The sequence below is a fragment of the Lates calcarifer genome, linkage group LG21, assembly GCF_001640805.2.
Source record: "Lates calcarifer isolate ASB-BC8 linkage group LG21, TLL_Latcal_v3, whole genome shotgun sequence".
Lineage (NCBI taxonomy): Eukaryota > Metazoa > Chordata > Actinopteri > Centropomidae > Lates > Lates calcarifer.
In genome coordinates, this window is record NC_066853.1 from 17,770,726 (window position 1) to 17,795,028 (window position 24,303).

The 24,303-nt window shown below is 38.9% G+C and overlaps 2 protein-coding genes across 2 annotated transcripts; one reads left to right on the forward strand and one right to left on the reverse strand.

Moving 5' to 3' along the window:
- Positions 1–507: 507 nt before the first annotated feature.
- On the reverse strand, positions 508–3,207 carry hmgb1b (high mobility group box 1b). The gene is made up of 5 exons (XM_018665315.2): positions 3,041–3,207; positions 1,756–1,911; positions 1,480–1,625; positions 1,208–1,382; positions 508–1,078 (listed from the first exon to the last, which is right to left on the reverse strand). Exons 2-5 carry the CDS (start codon positions 1,900–1,902, stop codon positions 944–946), a joined length of 603 nt encoding a protein of 200 aa, XP_018520831.1. The 5' UTR covers positions 1,903–1,911; positions 3,041–3,207; the 3' UTR covers positions 508–943.
- Positions 3,208–7,504: 4,297 nt separating this feature from the next.
- wdr95 (WD40 repeat domain 95) lies at positions 7,505–24,077 on the forward strand. The gene is given in 32 exon segments (XM_051065554.1): positions 7,505–7,572; positions 8,032–8,263; positions 9,309–9,332; positions 9,503–9,556; positions 9,644–9,727; positions 9,897–9,962; positions 10,331–10,561; positions 11,143–11,228; positions 11,360–11,452; positions 11,535–11,580; positions 11,688–11,734; positions 12,990–13,107; positions 13,280–13,349; positions 13,699–13,939; positions 14,019–14,124; positions 14,615–14,766; positions 15,011–15,113; positions 15,274–15,380; positions 15,466–15,545; positions 15,651–15,705; positions 15,787–15,832; positions 16,213–16,272; positions 20,735–20,897; positions 20,989–21,084; positions 21,187–21,245; positions 22,044–22,176; positions 22,307–22,346; positions 22,769–22,857; positions 23,505–23,689; positions 23,812–23,874; positions 23,876–23,912; positions 24,037–24,077. Coding segments are annotated over 32 exon segments (3,075 nt in total).
- Positions 24,078–24,303: the final 226 nt, after the last annotated feature.

Consider the following 24,303-nt stretch of genomic DNA (forward strand, 5'->3'; position numbering starts at 1 on the left):
AGGACACTGAGTAACGAACTCTTTCCAAATCACTTCCCTTGCCCAATAAACTGCAAAAACTCAAAATATTAAGACATATGTGATTGCGTTCATATTTCCTGTTGCCAAATTCTTGTTGTTGCAATAAAGCATGCCAGATGTCGCTACATTGTTTTGCCGGTCAAACATTTTCCCACATTCAAACATATATGGTTTATTGAGAGGCAGTATCACTCCAGATATTTACAATGCGTCACAGAAAATGAGTTGAGGCCACCTTGTCATTTCAAGTTTAACGTAAGTTTTCAACTATTCTGGATAAATAGAATTTGCAAGCAGCAATAACAGTAATGTAACGTAAAAATAGAGAAATGTAATATTACCTTTCACTTATTTACTTGTACAGTCAGCTATGTTTTAAATGAAAAGCCTCAAGCCCCAGAATGTTTGAATTATTTATGTATGTACTCGATAAACTACATGTTGAGATTACTAAAATTAGAGGGAGACAAAAAAAACACAACAAACCAAACTTCGACCTTTATTGAAGACATTCTTGAATGTCGACAGCTGCATTTGATATTAGAGTGGTATTCAAAGAACAATAAAAAGACATTGGGACAGCACATAAAAAAATATTTCCCAAAATAAAGAAAAATACACTACCAACTCAGAAATCTCATTTTTGAGTTGAGACACCTATAGACTAGTTACTTTCATACTGATTTGTAGTCCTCCTAAATTGTTACATAATATGGCAGGGATAAAGAACTACCACTAGAAAATCTCAAACTTAAGATATGTAGTGTTAACTTTACAAAAAAAGGAGAATAACACTGTACATCTTAAAAACATTAAATATACACATGTTCTTGTTCAGTCTGACTTCTGTTTCAAGATGGTGAATTGAGTATATTAGGGTTATATGGCATAAACAAAACTTCAGGCCCCATTCCAATGCAATTTACTCGTCATCGTCATCCTCGTCTTCGTCCTCCTCCTCCTCTCCCTCCTCTTCCTCCTCTTCCTCGTCGTCATCGTCTGCTGCAGCAGCTGATGCTGAATCCACTTTGCCCTTCGTGCGGTAAGCAACAACATCCTGTGGAAAGCATGTCAAATGTGTTTAAGTGCTACAGAAAAACTTGCTCTTTTGCATGGTTCAGAGTAAAGGAGCCTGTTGCATTCAACAATAAAATGTGTTTGTCAAATTAATAGGATGGTTACTCACCTTGTCGTATTTCTCCTTCAACTTGGCAGCCTTCTTCTCATATGGCTGCTTGTCCTCTGCAGCTGAGCTGTTCCACATCTCTCCCAACTTCTTTGCTGTGTCCCCAATGGAGAGTCCAGGATTCACAACTTTTACCTTGGGGCGAAAGTCTGCACAGAACAGGAAAAATGCAGACCTGTGGAGAGAAAAATGTAATCACTTAGTACTTGTTATCAGAAATAAAATATCTTCATCTAATAATTAGTGTGGAGCAAGCAGACTACGGCACATACGGTGGTCTCTTGGGGGCATTGGGGTCCTTGAATCGCTTCTTCTTCTGGCCCTTGGGGGGAACATAATTCTTCATTTCCCTCTCATAACGCAACTTGTCTTGTTTGGCCATATCTTCAAACTTGCCTTTCTCTTTCGGTGACATTGTCTATGGGAAAACACAGACAGCTTCAAACAATCTAGATGATATACAGTGCTTGAGGAAAACATCAGATTCAGAGATTTTAAAAAATAATAAATAAAAAAAGGATTCAGATATTGAGAGTTATTTATTTTACCTTCCATCGCTCAGAGCATTTCTTGGAGAACTCTGAAAAGTTTACACTGGCATCAGGATGTTTCTTCTTATGCTCCTCCCGGCATGTTTGCACAAAGTAGGCATATGAGGACATTTTGCCCCTCGGCTTCTTTGGATCCTTCACCATCTTGACTTACTAAATAGAGAGAAAAATATATATAATTTTTGGACTTTCATCACTCATGCAGTGGCAGTGGGAATATCTTAATATCCTTCTGGTCTTGCTTTGTCAGTTCCATCTATTGTTTAAATCGGGTGGTGGAGGAGGAGGGAGGGTGTCTGGGATGACTGATGATCCATTGTATGTAGAGGACAGCGTGATGCTTCTTTTAAATACTACCCTCAACTACATATTAATTTACTGGTGCTTTTCTTCCAGCATCCATCCACAGACACAGATATAGTACAGACCTTGTGAAAACAGTACAGTGTGTTAAATTATCTAGCAGCATCTCCTTGATATAACATGAAGCTAACCGGCTTAGGTTTGCTGATGAATACATTAGCATTAGCTTCCATCGCCTCTGATTGTTCGCTAGCTGTTAGCCATTATGGCTCCCTCTTGCTTTGTGTCCTCCTGCTTTCGGCTAGGCTAGGCTAGCTGTAGCGAGCTGACTTGTCACAGAGCTCATTTCATGACACGATTATTAAAATGGCTGATTACACTGCTAACAATGGCTACCGGACTGGTGCCACACACCCTCCGTTCGCCTAGCGATTTAATCGGCCTCGTATTTGACCTACGCGGCCTGTACGGAGAATGCAAGTTATTGGATTTAAAGTTTCAGTAAAAGTGGCGACGATCTCGCAGAAAGATGCTCCGCCTGTATCGCTGGAGCCCGGGCTGCCTCAGCACCAGCGAGCAGCGTTAACCTACTTATTCACCTTCTAGCTAGCTAGCTTCCATGATAGCAACATGGCCAAACCAGCTACCACTGTCAGGCTAACATAGCAGGCTACATGACTTAGCCGTTAGCTGGTAACACAACAGCGGACATTACGCTAACCCAAGTGCAGTAATCAGCTTGGTCATTGTGTTTTGGTTGTTATTTCTGACCGCAGCTAATGTCAGTGTTAGGTAACTACGTAGCCAAGTTAGCAAGACAGTGTTTGTTACTGTGTTAGCATCCTATCTACCTCAGTCATGCAACTAAACATGTACAACACCGATGCATACTGTGCGAAACATATGGCAGCCCACTGTTTCATTCATAACAGATACTCATTAGTCGCTTTCTTAATAAGTTCATACTTATGATGCTTACCTCTGCGCTGTTTGAGGCCAGCTATGCGTCGCTACGTCTCAAACAATGGGACTAAAAGCACCGTCAGTACGCGGTCGTCAGGCTGTGAGGATGTCTGTGTTTATCCTGTTTGTTGGGCTCCGGCTGTCGGACATTGGCTGCCGCCAACTCCTTGGAGTATCTCATTGGACATCCTCTGTCTCAGCCCTGCTCGTTGTACGGTTGGTTGTCCAAAACACGACGAGGCGATGGCGCTAAACTTGAATGACAGTCAGTCAGTTCCTTTATTATTGTGGAGGGAAAGATGCAGGCAAGTGTAGTGAATATGGGACCCGAAGCGCAGAACTATGTCCTTTACTAAAGTAATTGTAATTAAGTGATATTACTACAGTAAAAGTATTTCAATATTACAATATTACAAGAGTATTACTTACTGTATTTAGAGTGTTACATTGTTATACCCCTTTATGGAACTATATTACTTTATTATGTTTATTTGTATATTAGCCCAGGCAGAGGTTAATAGTGTAGTTGGTCAGGGTGGAGCTCATTTTGCTATTTTGTTTATTATCACATTGTTAGATGTCATAAATGTAAAAAAAAAAAAAAAAAAAAAACAAAGTTTTCTAAAATAAAGGAGCTGGCTGGGTGTACTTACTTAATAATATTTGGTAGTTTGGTTTGGTAGTTAAATATTCAACAATCCATAATTTTGTAAGGTGATTTTATTTTATTTAAAATCTTAATCTGCACAGGAACTATAGCTTTCAAATAAATGTAGAGTAAAAAGTACAATATTTCTCTCTGACATGTTGTGGAGTTAAAATATATATTATAAAATAAAATTACTCAAAATAGCCTACCTAAAAATTGTGCTTAAGTACAGTAGAGTAAATATGCTTAGTTACTTTCAGTAACAATAACTGTTACAGTAACTGTACAAGTAGTAAATGTACAATAACAGACATAAATAAGGCATCACCAGCAAAGTTTAATTTTTAATGCAACATCTCCCCTGCTGAGCAGCTCACAGCAGCCAATCAAATGTTGTAGGTCTCCATAACCACAGCAAATAGAAACATCCTGCTAGGATCAGCTCTGCCTCTGTAAAGACAAATCCAACCTGAAAGCGAAACCTTCCAACTGTTAGACACACAAGCTTAAATGTAAGATCCACAGTTGTCAGTTACGCTTTTCAGCAAGCCATCCATGAAGTGAACTTTCACCTGGCAATGGAAATAGAAAGGTTTTCATTACACCGAAAACAACTGTAACACAACACAGTGGTCACCAATGGCAACCAAAGGTAAAGTTAAACCAAGTTTATGTAAAGATAGCAAGAAACTTGTTAATTGACTTGAAAGTAATTTAATCTAAATGTTGAATCACAAAATCATATTACATTTAATTTAGCCAACAGAATCAGCTTTTGAAATTTCTGATATACCTGGTTTACTGTTATATGCATTATGTTTTGTAATAGATGATAGACTGTTACATTTTACTGTATATTCTTATTTGGAATAATTCTACAGTATTATTTTGGACTGTTGCGGTGTCACTTTATTATAATTACTCCTGTAGCAATAATATTTACTTACAGCATTGTAAATGTTTTTGTAGAAGTGTCACATGTAATTTCTCTTTTCATGCCCCCTCGCCCCAGGGTAATTTTGGTTCCTTCTTGCTGTTGTGAGTGTAAACCAGGGCATAATTTCCACTGGGGATGGGGCAGAGGGGCATGTTCCAAAAAAAAAAAAAAAAAAAAAAAAAAACACACACACACACACACACACACACAAACACAAAAAAAAATTACATTACTATTGTCTTTACAAGGATGCTACAAAAGAGAAGGCACAGTGAAAAAGCACAGTTCTCTCCATAGTAAAGTAACAGTTATCTATCAGAAAGTATCAGGAATCTTTAAGAGAAAATTGAAATGACTGTAAGCAGGGTTACAGTATGGAGATTTACTAAGTATTTCTAGCTAACATTATACTATCATCATTATGGAAAAGGCAGTAACCAATTTTAGCAGTAATTTGTTTTTTTTGACTGATATTTTCTTTCATTCTGTCCCCTCCCAGCTTGTGCAACCAAACTGTGTCTTGCCATGTCGGCACTGATTTAAAAAGATTATTTAAATATAAAGTGCACCATCCTTACTACCTGAGCCTGCAGTGACTGGTAAATACTGCATATCATGAATTCAGGGTTGTGATCTAATAGTAATTTTTTTCGTAGAGGGCAAACAGTGGTGGGATCCATATGAAACATGTCACAGAAGACAATTTGTCTACCAGCCTAACTCAGCTGCAGAGATTCTCCTGTAAGTTTTATGGGCTTCTGGTAAAGTTCTGAGTAGTATTTGTGTTTTTGTGTGGGTAATTGTATGTCTGTGTTGCATATACAGGTGCCCAACGTCAACATCATTTATAGACCCTTATTCACAGTCTGGACCTTTTGGTTCAACCGTGTACAATAAGGATTTTTACTGGAAGCCAGCCTGTAAACCTGAATGCATTCGTACAGGAACAGCCTCAGGCCAGAGAAGAAACAACCCGCATCCCAGTCAGGTTGGTATTTAGGCTGTGTTAGCCTCAATTTTACATTTCTAGTTGAATGCCATGCTTGACCTCTCACAGTACACTGTAACCTTTAAATCAAGCTATTTTTCCCAAGTCTTTCATGATGTGGAGGATGCCCAGGGACGCCACACGAAGCCCTGAGTATGTCAGGTTCCCTTGGAAATGCCCCCCATCTGAGGGGAGATCTGCAAGGCCTTGACAGCACAGTACCGCTCCACTTACAGATGTGACTTCATGGGCATGCCTCAAGGTAGGACGAGCCTGTTGGTTCAGTCTGGGTAATGTGAAAGCACATCAGAACATAAGATCTAAAGACATCCAAATACTCAAGTATGTCCAAATCAGACAATTTCTCCCTACAGTTTATTTTCCATTTGTTGTGGGCCTTGTTGGACAGGATGTGATCACTCTAATGATGCAGAAAGAAGACTTGCATCTCTTCACAGCAGGCGTCATGTACCACTCTCTACTGACACAGAGATGAGAGATAGTTATCGCCAGCCAAAGCAAAAACCTGAACTGATGGGCAATCACTCTCATTACAGCTGCAACGTGGCCTGCCGTGGTATAGGTACTGCCCACTACAAAACCACAAATAATGCATATAAACACCTCTCTCATGATTTCCATTAGTTGATCCTCTTTGTGTTGCAGTTCCAACTGTTGTGCAAAGGCATTTCCACACTCAGCAGAAAGGATCCGATTTGACAACCTATGACAGGTTTTGTGGAAAGCGAGCCACTGATGTCACACCTGTAATAACGTCTCTGCTGCCCCAGGAGCTGCAACAGTTACACAGAATTTTGCCTGGGGAAGGTTAGCATCGAATGTCTGAGTGCTTTAACAGATTGCTTACTGAATCTGACAGACAGATAACTCATGATGTGCATCTTTTTGGTTTTGCAGAAAAGGAAGCTATAAAAACAGTCTTGAGTAAAGATGCTTATCCAAACAACGGGGAGAAAGTAAATAAACTTCCAGGTGTTGTGCTTAAATCCTGCTCACCAGAATGGATATCAAGCTGGCCAGGACCTCTCTGAACCTAATGGTTTGTGTAACTGTGTTTTATGTTTTTATGTAATTGACTGTGGGCTAAAAACATGAAATGGATGGTATAAATAACATGATATAATACACTGTAGATTAAAAGTGTCTCACAGAATTCAGTTGCTCATTTTTGTGTGTAATGTGTTTGTTGTTATAATTAAATATCTCCCTCGGATGAAAAGATATTTGTCTGCCTTCATGTCTCATCACCCCCATATTCTGCTATCTAACTTTATGCAGTCTGTTTGCCGCCTGATAACAAGACAGAATAAAACTTGTTGCATCGATTTAATGGATTCTTTCTGCACAGAATATCTGCAGCACTAACACTTTTTGATTCATCATCTCCTCTGTTTCGTCTTGTGAAATACTATTCTCCAAGTCTTCCTGAAAACAATATTCAATATGTTTTTGTGAATGTATTCATTCCTTTGGTAGCTGCAATAAAATATAAAAATGCATCATTATGAATGAGATGAATTAAACTAAAATTACAAGAAAATTGGTACAATAGTTAAGTGATTAAAGTAAACAATAAGTAAAGTATACAATGTAAACAGTGGAATACATTGTTAGTTTTAAACAAGAACATGGTGACCAAGCTGCTTCTGCCTCTGTGTGCACAAGGTCTTGTTTTTAGTTTTGTAGTCTCAGTTGTCACCCTTGGTTTCTTAGTTACCATGGGGCCACCTGCTCTGCTCAGGTGTAATGCTAGAGTGAGTGTCAGGTAGACTAATGTTAGATCTGTCCGATTAGCATCTGTTTGGAGGTCTGTTTAAGGACATGTGTTACTGTAAACTCTGCTGTTTACATCACATCAACCTTTAGGACACACCATCCAACAAGGATGCCACTGGGGAAAAGACTTCGCTCTTCCTCAGCTTCTGGAAGATTAGAGACCCAACATGTGACAAGGTAATCAGCTGTTTTGTTCCTCTCTTTAATAAATCACATTTTCTCTGAAGTGCCATTGCAATTTAATATCAAACGTATGTAAAACATTTTATTGACACCAAGGTTGAGGCCTTCCCTTGTTTATCTTGTTGTCATGCATTCATCTCTGTCTTGTTCAGAAAATGTTTACTGTTGTCATGGTGCTTGAGCTGCCATCTGTGGCAGGGCTGAGTAGTTACCATGTAATACAGGACGTCTGTTCACATAGGCTACATAATCACAGTCCAAAGATTAAATGGACTTGTGTGTAGTTTCCACAGGCACTTCTTTGTGAAAAATGTTTACCACCTGAGTCAAGTAAAATTACAATATGTTCCCTTTCATACCCTTTTCATGAGGGCTAAAACATTTACCTATAGCTACAATGTTTTCTAAGAACTGTACATGCATTTAATCAAAGTAATATCTCAATTCCTCCAGCCTCCTCTCTGAATTGAGGGGTTCAGGGGAGAGGATGAGAAACACCTCTGCAGATGACTTCTCAGCACCAAGACGAGTGAGTGAGGGCAACAAAGAGCGGCCTGAATGGCTGATGCGAGAGCTGCTGAAACAGAATGGGCGAAGGCACTCTGTCACACTCGGAGATAACACTGCAATCATGAGACAACAACATTGCAGTATTGATTCGATTCGCAAACTCTGCAGCCTCGAGGTACAGTTTTCCAAACATCTATCTGAGAGTGAAATCGGAGATGGAAATGTGACCTATTTAGGCTTATCTCTGCATCTCAAAAGTTGTCTTATGTCTTATTGTGGTGCTGTGGCTTTCCTAAAGTTGATGCTTTTAGCCTCAAGGTGTCACTAGAGTTTTACATTGCCACACTTGCCAGTTTACAGACTCTTTCCAAAGTACTTCAGCTTAACTTTAGCTCATATCTCACCAGCAGCTGAATGAATGTGAGGTAATGCCAAAAAATGCCACAATAAATCAAGTTGATGATCAATTTACTCGCAGCCTGACAGCGCATCGAGCAGGACAATCTATCCCGGAGCCTGAGGATGGCCATGTTTCAGGCCAAAGTAAAACAAACATAGCTGCTGAGCCAACTACTTAAAAGGACCCCCAGTAGATTCAAATTCAAGTTTTCAAGCTGACAGGAGTGATAGAATGATGTAGGAGGCTGGTGCAAATGCACTGGCTGAAGTTTGTGGGTTTCAGTTGCAGATGTCAGTCACACTCTCCTGCTTAATGTAATGAATAATGTGCCATAACAGATTAGGCGGAACAGGCTCAGGAGTTCAAAGTTATGCAGCTCTAATAGAGGGATTTGGAAAGCAGTGGAGGTTATGCGAACACTTTCAGCACTTCTATCACTCTGACTGATTAAACAATTATCTCAACAATTCAGAAGATACTGCAGGGAAACCTCAACTCTAGTTACACCCTCAAGGAATTAGGCTGTTTATCCCTGTTATTTATTAATGATAGATCAAAGAGTGTCATGGATCACAGAACAGTTGCCAAGAAACTGTGGCAAACTGAAGAAAGGCCATTCACACAGAGAGCATGGCCCTTCATCTAGCCTCGATCAAGCATCTCAGAGACATGTCATAGCCGGCGGTGGCTTGTTGTGGCCATTATACACAGTCATTAATTCTCAGAGGTGGAGCCCTAATTGTGTGTGTTGATAATTACATAGTTTTCAGTGTAAAAATGCACTCTTAATCACTGTTAATGTCTCCTCTCTAACCTTTAGCACTCAGACTTTATGAACTGCCTGGTGAGTAGATTTGAGTTGACTGAAAAAAATGGAAGAAGCATTTTTGCTTGTTGGTTTTACTTGTTTCATTGCGCTCTTACAACATTCATATTTAACCTGCATATTAGCAACTGGTTTACATCACAATATAATGGCATCTTATGCTGTCCCTTTTCCCTCTCTCCAATAAGGCAGATGAGACGATATCACTTGACAACCTCCAGAATCTGAGACTAGCATTTGAGGTACTGTGTGAGCAGTGTTTTTTAAAAACACTCTGATAGTTTGGTTATTCATTCCTGGAAGATTTGACTGTATTTTTCCTCACAAAGGACTTTGAAACGGGTGGCTTGAGATGCATTGATGCGAAGAACTTTGGACATATAGTGATGAAGTGTTTGGGTTTGCCTAACACGGTAAGACAGTGTGACATTTCTCTTTATATCTTGCTGTCTCTCGGAGTCTCTCATCTCTCCATTTTCTGTGTCTCACTTCTTTGCAATTAAGGACAAGAATTTGCAATTATTTGATTCATTTACAATAAGTGTCACTGTTCTTTATTCTTTTGTTCTTTGAATTTCACAGAGCAATGCACAGATTCAAGGGTTATTTAAGAAGATTGATTATTCAGGCCAAGGAAGGATTTCATGGGTGAGATGAAATTCATATTTGTTTCTTATGGAGCATGCAGCCTTTTTATTCAGTATGAGGGGAACTGCCTTAGTTCTAAAATTTTCCATGCATGCTAACACCAGGAATCTGCAATAAAAGCAGATAAGCTACTACGAAGAAATAACAGACTTATTTCAGCAACTGTGATTCATTTAGGATTTGTGGATTAAGTGCACTGGAACTGATATTTCTACTGTAGATATCTGGTGTAACTTTGGAGTATGATTTGTTTTTTAATTGCAGGAGTCAAAGAGTAATTCCACAATTGTACTCACTTTAATTACTATGGACATGCACGATACACAACCTGAATATTAACAGTTCTAACATGCAGTGATTTGATGCAGGGTCAGTTCTGCACACACATGCTGCAGGAGCATAAAGAGAAGGAGGAAAGTGCAAGACGGAGTAAGCAGGTGACTTTCACTCTGCCGGCTACTATGAAGGCGTTGGGTCATGGCATTCCCGTCGTCAACGTCCAATCCACCCACGATGGCACCATCATAACAGTGCAAGAAGATGGTGCTGTTTGCTTCTGGAACCCTGAACTTAAAGCCCAGAGGACCAAACACATATTTGTATGAAAATTTACCTGAAAACTCTGGTGTCAATTCTATGTTTTTCTAACTGTCAACACATCACATGAGAAGATCAAAACCAACAATGTGTTGGTCAATCTCTGGATACTTTCTGACCACCCTGATTTCTCTGTAGCCTCTTGGTTTCCTACTGAAGCCACAAATCTTTTAAAACAGCTCACAAAGATTTACTTTTATTTTTTCGAAAATAGGATCACTATTCCTCAAAACAACAGTTTTTAGCAAATGAGGATAAATAGTGCATTTGCTGGGGACTATTTTTAAGCAGCTGACATTTGTTGTCCTGGTGTATATTTACAGCAGCAGAACAGTGTATGTCGGATTGACAAACAAACTACAGTGTGTGTGTTCATCGTAGACTGTGAAGCGCTATGGGTTAGCAAAACAATATATATTAGGGAATATTTGTTAGTATAGTAGTATGGCAGTAAAAATGTGAAAGTAAGTCAGAAACAAATACAGACCACTAAAAAAGGTTTATGTAAATGTGTCCACCTCTTGTAGTTATGACAATATTAAGAAAGTTTCAGTTTTCAACACGTAGCTTTGTTATTTTACAGAATGAAGGGCCTGCCAGTAGGAAGTCAAAGTGGGCAAGTGATTTCACTGTGATGACAGAGTACAACAAGCTGATGATTGGAACAGGGTAATGAAAATGGTGTAACAAAATTGCATAAAGACTGGATCATTTATTGAGAAAATGTATTATTCTTGTCATCTGCAGGTTCCAGATTATGCCAACTTTTTAATGTTGTGCATACCTTCATTATCTTGCAGGGACAGGGAGATCCAGCTTTATGAGCTCTCCACTCTGGAGCCTTATTGCCAGATCAATGCACTAGACACAGTGCCTCTGACATTAGACTATGGGTGAGCAACAAAACTAGATGTTAACATATCTTCAGAATGTCCAAATAAGTCTAATATCCTGGTTTTTGTTTTCCCCTTGTAGCTACACTGGTCCTGATAAATGTTGTATTCTGTATGGAGATGCTGAGGTAGGTCATTTTTTTTAAAACCTGATCCAACTATCAGACAAAAATCATTTATAAAATCCCACTTGATTAATATTGTGGGGAGGTTAATTTGTGTCTTTGTGTTTCAGGGATGTGTGACTATCATTTTAATATCCTCTGTTGGAGATACCCTCAGGTAATTGTACTTTTCTAAAGACCTACTACAGATATTGCCTTTGATTCCAATTGCTCAGTTAACCACTATGTTATTAGAACAAGGATTAGAGGATGTCATAGCAAGGTATCACAGGCATCATTAGTATGCAAAGCACACACTATTTTTACAGTGTCAGAAAATCCAGAGCATCTTTTCCAGCAATATTCTGCCATCTGTTCTAAGTCATTGATTAGACTCTTCGATTTTCTACACAACCAGGTGACCAAAGAAATCTCGGCTTAACCTCAGAGAAACATCAACCATTAACAGCCAGTCAGATTTGTTTATTTTCTTGTTTCCATCTCAGATTATGTTCTTGGCCGATCAAAAGGAATTTTTTAGTGAAAAAAGAAACCAAAAATAACATCCATGGTGATAAGTAAAAAGTACATGACCAATAACAGTCATTGCACTATTCCACAGTAAATAAGATGTCAGACCCAGAGTCAGAATGACTTAATGAGATGCAGCATTTTTCAGTAGAAGAGGGTTTTTTGGTGTTGTTGTTGTGTATTTTTGTTTTGTTTTCTTATGGTCAAGGCTTATTTTTGAATTTATACACATTTTCAGTGAGCAAAACACTCTGATCCTCTTATGCAATTTTTTATTTTTCTTTGTAAGAATCTCTTGATTGTATCACAAAAATATGAAATTTTAAGCTTTGACAGACAGATATTTAGAGCAGAATTATGAAATATGTTTATTTTAAATCACATTTAGGCTTAAAATGTCTGGTCTGTAGTTCATTCATTTGTAAAGATGTTATTCATATTTTTGACTTCATTTTAACTGCAAATGCATTTAATTGTTTTCCCAGGCTTTGGGAGTCTATTTATGTCACGCAGTTGTTCCACTGAGTCAGTACTTAGTGATTCACTGAATTGCACTGTTACTGTGTTCAACACTATTAAAAAAGTTCTCAGCATTGCACCTTTCAGTGTATAGCATGAAAACGCAGAACACACAAGTTTCATGGCATTTCCTTCACAGTAGTGATCACACAGTTTATTTGCCAGGTTGCACTGGAATAGAGAGCATACAAAGTCCTTACAACAAATAGCTGAGAGGTTGAGAGTCTATACTTGTACAGCCACTTCAAAAATGTGGCAGAAAATTATACCTTTGCTTCCTATATGTTCCATACCAATCAAAAAAAATTATATATGTGAGGCTGTGTGTCAGAAAATGTGACCAGTTTCAGTCCTTACTGTACATTTAGCTTCTCTTTTTATAGATTATGGAATAAATTACCCAAGGTTGGAAACATACCCAACATAGTGATTGACAACGCAGTGGTTTCTCCAAATGTGACCTTTGTCAGATGGAAGGTTCATCATGACTGGGTGACACAGGTGAAGTTTTACATTTCCATGCGAATGTACACAATGTTCTTACAAAGAAATATGTCTTACTTTGGACAAGTGATAACTCATAATATTGAACAATCTATAGTGTTCACTGGCATTTTATATGTATTATGAAAAGATAATACATATAGAAACTAACTCTTCTCTCTGACTTTAGGCAAAATATTTTCAAAGTTTCCAAGCTGTTGTCTCCTCCTCAAATGAAGAATCTTCTTCTCTCGTTATCGGTAATTCATATTCAGCTTGTTTCTTAGCATATTTTCAGCACGAGAAAAAAAGATGCATGCTGAAAATGATGGTTAAAAAAAGTAATTACACTTGGTGTTGAACATGAAGCAACCTGGTGGGAGAGCTGTGAGGGATGACTCATGATGACTCATCTATCACAAATTCACCAATCAATGCCAGCATGTGTGTGTATGAGATCGTCCGTGTATGTGGACATGTCCACTTGCCGGCTTGGTCATTTATTCTGATAATGACTTACCCTTGCTCCAAAAACATGTTTTGATTGATGCTCATACACATGACCTTGTAATAAAATGCTTTTTATGTTGTTCTTTTTTACTTCTCAAGGCTGTGTGCTGCCTTTAACGGACGCTGAGCAGCAGCTGAGCGAGATCAGGGAAGCCTGCTACGAAGGTAAGACCAAGAGGGTCCAACTGAGCTGGACTCCACAGGTCCGTGCATCCTGTGATCAGAGAGTTTTCACAATTCACAAAGGTGTCAAGACCTTTGACCTTTGTCCGAAGCACAGCTTGTTGGTCACTGGGGGCATGGACAGACTCATACGAATGTGGAACCCTCATTTTTCTGGGTGAGGAACTAGAAATCAGTGGGCTTTGTTAAGACCATTAACATTAACTAAAAAAGCCACCCCCTATTTTTCTTTTTAGGAAACCAACTGGTATTTTGAAAGGCCATTCTGCTCCCATCTTCTACGTCTGCATCTCCTCAGAGGACAGTCAGATCTTCTCTGTCTCCGTAGACAGCACTGTGAAAGTGATACATGACTCATTTTTTATGTTTCACTTGTGATTTTGTATGTTCCAAATGATCCAAATGAACACAATATTTGTATTAAGTGGGCGTTTCACCAGCAGAAGTTGAAAGTAACTAATTACTTTTTCACTTCATTCGATTTTTTTTAACTTCTACTCCACCACATTTCTGAGAGAAATACTGTATTATTTACTCAGCTTCATTTATGTGACAACAGTTTTCACTAATCTATTATGCAATACATGCATTTTACAGATCAAGCTACCTAGAAGTATTAAAAGCAGCATGAATTAAGTCCACCTCCACCAGCTACTTTGTTTACAATAATTATAATGAAGCAGTAGTGTAATATATAGTTACTCTGACAGGAGCCATACTGCATGATAAATACTCTAGTCTTGATACTTCATGCACATGTCTCATTACCATTTTTATGGTGTGATACTCTTAAGTAAATGATGCAAATACTTCTTACCTGTTCCCATTTCAGATCTGGGATATTCAAGACCAGTGCTGCCTGTTTACTGCAGAACCCAAAGCAAGCGGGATTCATGGTGACATATCTGCATGCTCTTATTCGTCTGCTATGAAATCCCTTTTCATAGCAGCAGACTGTATGGCTGTGCTCTCCCTAAAGATAAGGTTGGTTGTCATGCCTTTGTGCTTTACTCATCACAGAATCCAATGTGTTTTGAAGATTTTTCAAAACTACTCCTCAAATGTATTCATTTAAAGATAATGGTGTGTGAAATTGTAAAAAAAAAAAAAAAAAAAAAAAAAAAAAAGACAACTGCTGATTTTGAAGATTTCCTGTTTTGGGGATTGAACATCCCACTTTTCCTTTTTGAGTTTTACTTTTAAATCTAGTATCTTTTTCCCCTCTAAGGCCACAATTTTGCAGCCGCATGATTGTTTCACATAACGAGCCCGTAATGTGCTGTGGCTACACTGAGGAGTTTCGTCAAGTTGTCAGCTGCACTGAAGGATCTGTGAGTAAATTAGAACCTCACAACATCACTGACACAGATGACCAGCTCCACATTTTCACTGAAAAATGAATCCAGTTTGTGTTAAAACAGGAATGTGACCATTATATTTAATGTGACTTAAATCAACTGTACAATAAACTCAAAATGTTTCTGGTTTCAGGTGGTAAAAGTCTGGGATTTTGACACTGGCTGTCAGGTTTTTGAGTTTGGTGGCACTCGTGATCTGTCTGCTATCACATGCATGACATTTGACTCCAATGGGAGGAGGTACAGTACATGAAGCAGAGTGTGAAATGTTTTACTTTTCAGAAAATATGTTTTATCACATTACAGTACATTTGTGTGTTTGCAGACTCATCACAGGTGGAAGAGATGGATGTTTAAAGATCTGGAACTTCAACAATGGTCAGTGTCTAAAGACACTGAAGAAGGGTATGTATCTTACATTTTCATTACTCCCTAAACGCAAAGAAAGTTTGAAACACTATGTTGTCCTGTAATTGTTAAAAAAAAAATAATCTTCAATCTTTCCTGTAGATGGTGAATGTCAGGAGGTGTGCGACTGCATCTTTCTGAAAGTTCACAGGAATTGGTAAATAATGATGTGATAGTTGGCAAGTGTTCTTGGCTCAAATATGAATCCATGTTGAGCTCGTGCAATTTATGTTTGAAGCTACGTGATGTCTGTCGGGCGGGACAGGAAGATTGACATTTACTCAGTGAGTATAAAGGAAAATATTATTTGCCACTTGTGTCTCAGAAATCCCATTCCCATTATTTCTCCAATTCCCCCTTCCTTCCATCATATGGCATCCAATTTGCATTTGTTTACATTGTCATTACCTGCTGGACACCATCTTGATGCAGTGAAAAAAACGAGTTATGGTTCATTCTGTTTTGAATTTCATCATAATACCAGACAAATGTGGAAAAAGTGTACACATTTTTGTTGCAAGGTGAATGACTCCACTTGTCAGAGTCAGGTTAATAGGAATTTTAATTTGGTAATAGGATGTTCTATCAGCCACTTCTTTTGTGATGTAAACAAAACAAAATATTTTGATATTGAGGTGTAAGATGTCTCCTGTTATTTTGTCAGGACATCCCTGAGGACCTTCATCACGCCCAGAAGCCGCAGCCTTCGTGGCAGGATGATCTGGTGATTAATGAACAGAAAACTGCCTTGAAAATAACTTTGAGAAAGGATGTTCAGACAGGACAAAATAATAAGTAGTTCATGGGTTCTGACTGAGAGTGTGTATTCGCCCTGTGACATTTATTTCAGGCAGACTAGATGACAGTGGTAGAAACAATGGATGGATTCAATCATTATTCTTCCATTTCTGAAAAGTACAGCTTTCTGTGCTGAAAGCATCGAGAGGACAAATCGTATCATTTTGTTGTGAACTGAATGTGTGATCAGAAACACATCAGGCAAACGCACAAAGACAGCTAGCTCAGTAATTATTCAATTACCACCTTATTTATCTATTTATCATGATCATGGCAAAAGCTGATGTGGCTCTCATTTTCTTTTTATAAAATGATTAAATGAAAACCTATACTACCTTCAAATACTTGACTATTACCATTGTATGCCACATAATACTTCTAATCCACTATAGTCTATAGGCTAATATTGTGCTTTTTACTCCATGTTGCAGATTATGAAACATGATAAAAACATGATGAAGATAACCAAATGATAAAATAGCATCTACTGTTATATATTTAAGTACAAAATAGTTAGAATTGGCCCCACATTGAGCCATACACTGTTACAGTCTCAGTAATAAAAATGAAATAATATGATACATATAATAATATAATTTTTTATGTTGTAATGTAATATTGTAAGACTCCATCTGTTCTATTCTGAATATGGACTACTTTTACTACTTTTGTGATATTGCTATTTTTCACTTAAGTAAAGGATCTGAATAATCTCACCATTAGTAAGATAAGATAAATCAAGTTTCAGGTGCCTTTTAACTGTACAGCTATTGTTTACGTATCTATTTATGTCTGACTGTGTTTATGCAGAATCTTATATATACGATTCTCCTAGCAGCTCTTAGCTGTCACAAACTCATCTACACACATTACACAGTTGGGATGCTTAGTCAGTCCCATCCATTCTTTACCTCAGTCTGTGTTGCACCCACAGGGCAATGAAGATAAAGCTTCCCTGCTGGTTCTGTGTTCATATTACAGATACACACGGAGGACACTGTAGTCTTTGGTCCTAAGAAACGTTTTTTGCTGACTAGATAGAAAGCTTAGAGAGAAATGGGTAACAAAGCCTCCCTGATCTCTGCCCTACTGTGCAGCATTGCCTGCAGAAAAATGTTCAAGCAGTGAGTTACCCAATCCCCTCTGTCTCCCTTTTCTCCTTCCTCTTTCCCTGTTCCATTTCTCTCACTTTTGGGATTATATATTACTACTACTTGAAATATTTTAGCTTCTTATTGTACCTATATTAAATATATACTAATACCGTAATAATTATTGACCATATTTGGTATATATAGATAGATTCATCTAGGATGCTAACACCTTCCAGGAGAAGATGTCATCAGGTGGCATCCAATTTTCCTTGAATGTTTTGACCATGAACCATCACTTCCTCCAGTGGGTGGGTTGGCAGTGATGACCAGTCACTGCCCATCATCTCTTGGCTGCCAGCTCAACTCCTGCTGCCTGTTCCAGAGCCAACAAGAAATTCTTTCCACTGCCTCCTCCAACTTGCCAGCAGCTGTCTTCTTCTTCCCCCCTGCTATTCCCAGAGCTGTGATTATCTTCCACACAGAGTGCACAGGGAAAACCCTCCAGCCAACCTCAACTGGAAATAGCCAGGCCAGGGACCCTTTGTCCATGCATTGTTGGCCCAGGTCCTGGTACTTGTTGCTTCTTTGAGCAGACATGTAACTTTGTCAAGCCTCAGAGATGTTTGGACAACCTGGGGAAAGTGTTGTTTATTTCCCAGGTCCACCCTCATCTCCCATGACTGTGCTGCACAAGATTCCTCTTGGTCCTCTTGATGGAATCTGACTTCTATCACCTCCTTGATGGAACTATATGGGTGGGGCTGGTCTCACATATGTCTGGTACTTTCTCTGTCTCCTCTGCTCTGAGAATCTCATTGTAATGACATCTCTATCTCCCCTGGCTATTTGTAGTTTTGCCCAGATGTGTCAGCTGCCTACTTGCATCCTGATCTTGTGTTGACACCTGCATCTCAGGCTTTTTCCTTGCTGGAGTCTCTGTACATCATCTCAGCCCTGTACTTTGCCACCTTGAACTCTTTGGCACTGATGATAGGGGTAGCTGGAACAGTCCAGACCTGATGTATACCCCCACTGATGTCAGGCTCGATGGAATTCTGCACCACCTATGAAGGTGTTTGTTCACTCCTTCCACTGTCAAGTTTCCTTACATAGATATCAGTGTTGATGTCTTCATATCACATAGCTTTTCCCAGTAAAGCCAAGCTTCGACCTGTCAGTATACCTGTAGTTTATGACAGGCTCTGCTCCAGAGAGTCTGAGCTTTCACTGCCCTTTGTGCTCCCACCACAATGTCTCACAGTGTTACCTATTTCATCCCATCTTCTTTGCTGCACATTTCTGTTTGTACATGAAATTATATCAGGATTAAATGTGGAGCACATGAGTTTAAACACACAATTGCTTGCATTCAAAAAGGTAAACGTTTATAGTACTCAGAGAAAATCATTCTGTTTTCCTTTTTGGTGGATGTCACATTGTGAAAGAAAGTAATCAATTAATTTGATTACCTAATGTCTAGACTACAGTATTTCCTACAAGTAAAACCAGGAAAAATATCAACCATGCAAACAGCTTATTACATTATTATTAATGTTATTAGGTGACCTCTACATGCTCACAGCTCTCAGTGTCAATTTGAGCATGCTGATTTTCAGCAGGTATGATTTTTACTCTGTTAACTTAGTTTAGTGTTTAGCATGCTAACACTTGCTAATACAAAGTACAGATAAGGCTGATGGGAATGTCATTAACATTGCAAATTGTATTGCACACATTAACAATATTACAGTTCTTTTATCTGATTGTACTTGTATGATGTGGTCAGGTTACCTCTAACACCTAAAAAAAATTAAGGGAAAAATTGATTCTGCTAAGGCTGTGTGATCTATTGGAAGACGTGATACTGAGTCGCCTGCACTCTCTTTCATTATTGCTGGTGGTTGCACTCACCCCCTAAGAGGCCCATTAACAGAGCAGAAAGATTGCATTACAGTGGCAGTTAGAAGAGAGACCCCTTTGATTATCTACAGAGTTCTCTCTTGAAATTGTTTTTCATTAATGGCCTGCAGGAGGAAGATCAATGGGTTGCTCCATATATATCGGTCTCCCTCCCTAAGCCACCGAGCCTCGGGTTCACTGTGAATTTTTCTGTTCCTCCAGATGGTCAGTCTTGTGTTGCATCTCATTAAAATTTTAAACTGTAGCCCAGATCAGTGAAATATTTCACGTTGGCATGGAGCATAGTATAGGTTCAAAAATGCCATCTGCTTTTCCTGATTTGGTTCATGGTGTGTACAGTTTCTTGTCGGCAGCATCGCTCCAAGCAAATACTCCTGTTGAGTTCAGTCAGATACGAGCACATAAAGACCAAGATGAATCACTTTGTATCAGTGTGAAGTGCAGCAGCAGGAGTAGTGTTTGTCTTGTCAGCTCACTCAGGGTTTTGACTTCATGTCAGTTGTTGATCCAGAATGTGTGTCACACTTGGCCACAGAACTGTAAGCTATAACCAAGGCTTCAGTTAAAGCTCTATGATATTCACATGTTCCTTGAAACAAGTACTTTTTCAAACATGTTTAATGAGACTCCCTAGCTCTTCAGAAAAACACTCTCTGAAATTTGTGGTTAACAAACAGGTGACCTTTAAGACATTAACTTATTCTGTGAAGTGTGCAAACCTCCTTGATAATTTCAGATTGATAAGGTTAAAGAAATAGTACGACATTTAGGAGTATTTGATTGTTCGCTTTCTTGCTGAGAGTTAAATGAGAAGATTGATACCACCTCTCATGTCTGTAAATGTCTGATAAATGTAAGCTGCCATCACACAGAGAAAGAGCTAGCTGTTGCTAACTGACTGGCTCGGTTCAAAAGTAACGTGTTATTTTCACACATCACTCCTGAGAGACAAAAGAATGGCATCAATATATTCATCTAAGGCTTGGAAAGAAAGCATTATTTCCCCAAAAAGTTCACACAAAGTATTTACAACTAAAGTTGTTTGTGGCCTGTACCACTAGTATCACATCAGGTTTTTTCTGTTAAAACATTTTATTTCAAGAGGACAACAGAAATTTCTTTCCACCTCAATTCAGACATGAAGCTTTAAGACTTTTCAACCCAGCTAAAAACATGCTGAAGAGATGGAAAAAATACTACACTATATCCTTGTTATGTGAAAACAAAGATAAGAATCCTTTAAAATAATTAACTTGTGACTGAAATGAAAATAACATCACCTGGTGTGTTGTACTGCATATTATTTTTGATTTGGCAGTAATAAACTTTTTATGTTCCAGTTGCTGGGGAGGCTTACAGTTTTTCTTTCCTCAGAAAAATGGCCATAATGAGGACATCCTTTGTGTGGTGCAGTGTCCCCCATCTCTCCTGGCCACCAGCAGTTATGATGGAGAGATTATTGTGTGGAATGTGATTTCTGGACGTATACAGTGTCGGTTTGTCAGCCCTCATTCAACTGAACACCAAGATGCTGAAGGTGACTCTGAGGCTTCAAAGTTAATGATGAATTTACTGTATTCAGTAAAAACCTCTGTGACCAGAACATTGCATTTATCTCTCCTATGTAGGACTGGATACAAGTGTTCCAAGCATCATTTTCCTGAAGAACCCCAAGTTACAGCAGTTTTCCTCGGCTACAGCTCTCCTGTCTTCTGGGCCCATGGGTCAGTGTTGTGCACAATGCTAATTATAACGCATGATCGCTCTTTACAACCTTCCACAGTGTCTTTCAATACTGTTTTAATTGCGTATTTTCTCTTTTAAAGGTTGTGTAAATATCTGGAATGTGTTCGGTGGAGGAAAATTTGTGAGCAGTTTCAAGGCAGTAAGATATTTTGCTCGACAATGTTCCTCTGTTTGACCTTTGAGTATCAAGGAAAAGAGCTGCAGTTTAACTTTTCTCTCTCTTGTCTCCAGAACCGCTGATTAAAGAATAATATAATTAATAGTGTACAATTTCTCTGCTTAGCTCTGATTTTCAAACTACTAGAAGGTACCTTCCTTGCAGCTATGTCATGCAAAGTAGGGCCCCTTAATTTTGGTAGGTGTGTGAAAATGGGGATATCTGGGGCAGTCCACCCCAAAGCTGATAAAATATGTGCCCATGAAATTCTCCCATAGAAAGCAGAAATTGTCTTTTTTAGGCTATAGCCTGTAACACAAAATGTTAATGTTTTCCACCGAACACACACACACACACACAAAACCCTTAAAACAACATTTTTGCTTTTGGTATCATACCCCAGATGTGTTTTGTTACCTAGCAACAATGGCTCTTAACAATTTTAAGGTGCTCTAATTTTCATGTACTTTCCTCATGATTAGTTTTGACAATTTGTTACGCTGCCTGGCACATTTTATATTGTACTATATATGATTATTTGGAGAGGGCTATTATCCAGGGGAATGCATTAAATCTGTCTGCAGGGAGGGAAACATTTTGTCACCACAGGGGAGAAAACTGTTTTGTATTAGTGTTTGATTTTGTCCCTTTTATTCTATTAGTTTGAGTGGGAGATAGCTAGTGCCAAACAATGAAAATGAATAGTTGGTGATGCTGTATGTCTGTGCAATGACAGAAAGGTAATCATATTATAATGGTTTTTATAATGGTATTTTGCAGTCAAGATTCCAACAAAAGATTACAAAATTGGCTAAAACAGACATGGACACACTGTTGTACGCTGCTGACCGAATTGGTTACATCTACGTTTACAACATGAATAACTTCGCCCCTGAGCAAAAATCACCAAGAGGTTAGCTTTCTTTTTTTTTCCTCTTTGCCTTTGATTAAAGATACTGTGAAAATTTGAAGAAGTACTCTCTAGCAGACCCTGCTAAACCACCTTTTGAGTGTTTTGTGTGTTTTTTTTTTTTTTTATTCAGCTGAAAACTTCTGGCGTGCCCACACCAGCAAAGTTACTGGGTATGTGAAATACAGACAGTTCATGCATAGCACATCTTTTAATGGTCAGAAATTCTTACTGTCACTAATTTAAAATTAGTTGGTGACTGCAGTCGAGGAGCAATTTGACTTTTGGTTGTGTCCTTAACCTTTAGCTTGTTGTGCACTTAAAACTCCCTGTGGGTACATCCTCAGTGGAACCAGTCATCCTCACTGTTGGGTGTCGGTGGCAGCAGAAGCAGCATAACTTCCCTCTGCTGCAGCAGATAAACAAACTGTAGAAGTGACTGTGTGTGGGAAGGTCTTAAACAGATGATCAGTATAGGTGAGATGCTGCCCGGGGTGCATCTGCCATCAGACGCACCAACACAGTGGATGATTTAGAGTGTTCTGCCAGAAATGCCTTCTCCCATTTTGTCTCATGCCTCTTTATTCTGGTCCAGCCTGCAGATTGTTGACAATGATCAAGTGGTGCTTACCTCATCCACAGACTACACTGTGCGCCTTTGGAGTACACGTGGGGAATTCATAGGTGGGTGTCATTTTGTATCCATCAATCCCCTCATTCTAGACATTATTAATGTTCATGCAAACAACATTAATCTTGAATATGGTGCAGTGCTTAAGGTAGAACTATTATTTATGGGCTTGTTCAATCAGTGTGAAGGTACACATGGCTGGATTAACCCACGAGGGGGCCCTGGGGTAAAAATGAGCTGTTGGGCCCCTGTGGCCCCCCCTTTTCACTCACTATTTGTACAGTGTGTATGTGCCCTGTCATCTTCAAGTACCCATCAAGTGCAGTGCGCACACAGCAGTTTAATTATGTTTTGTCCAAGAGCCAGTAAACAACCAACACTCCTACACCAGAGTATTACCTTGCCCCAGGTTTACAGTATGTCAATCAAATTTAAAACACAAAATCATTTAGGAATATGAGCCATGAAAATACATTATTACCCCCATCCCCCCAAAAATTATGTATGTGTGAGTGTAAAGCTTTGAATTTGAGGTGTGCTGCACAGTAGGGTACTGCTGCAGAGAAATTATTTTAAATGGATTCAGACACTGTGACATTTTAAGAAGCTACAGTTTTGACTGTGTCACACTCACTCAGCACCATGCCTATATTTTTGGTAAATCATTAAAACAGAGAATTTTGGTCCACTTTATCAACAGGGACCTTTGGGCAGACTGAAAGCTGGAGCATCCACATCTCATCTTCCTGGAAGCATCCTGCTGTCCCCTATGAGGTTCTGATTCACCCTCTGAGTATGCCAGGTCATGAAATTCTGAATGTAACAACACACGTTTCTGATGCAATCAATCCTGACAAGACTGAGAATGATGGAGGGGAGCTAAAGGTGAGCTGCAATATTTCACAAATTATAATCTGAGGTATGCTTCTCTCTTCTCTCTCTCTCCTCACCCTCCAAATGTTGAACTGAACTGAACTTTGCCTGCTACTCTTGCAACATAATTGCAGTCAGAGACACACAGTAAGTTGAGACTTCCTCCAACATCCATCAGTGACACAGACATTGAGGAAGATTAAAAGCACGTTTTACCCAGAGAACATGAGACAGGGTGAGTTATAACCATTACAACAGCAAAAACTACTGTACATATGCAATGCAAGTCTTACACCAGGCTCAGCTGAAAATGTGACAGATTTATATTTAGAGTGAGTGTGTCTTCTTTTGCATTTCAGACTCCATCGTGAAATTGTCAGGCATACTAACAAGCTATTGAACCAGTACACTCTGAAAGGTTTTGGTACTGTGTAGCCACCAAACACCAGTGTAAGACCTGACCTCTCCCTCACTCCATCATATTGATCCTCTCATAAGCAGCACAGAGGAACTGGAGTCAACTGAATAGGATGAAACAGTATTGATCACGCCTGGGAAACTGGGTCATTGCAGCATCCTGTATTATATAGACAGAGCAAAGACAAATAAAATCCACTGACATAATG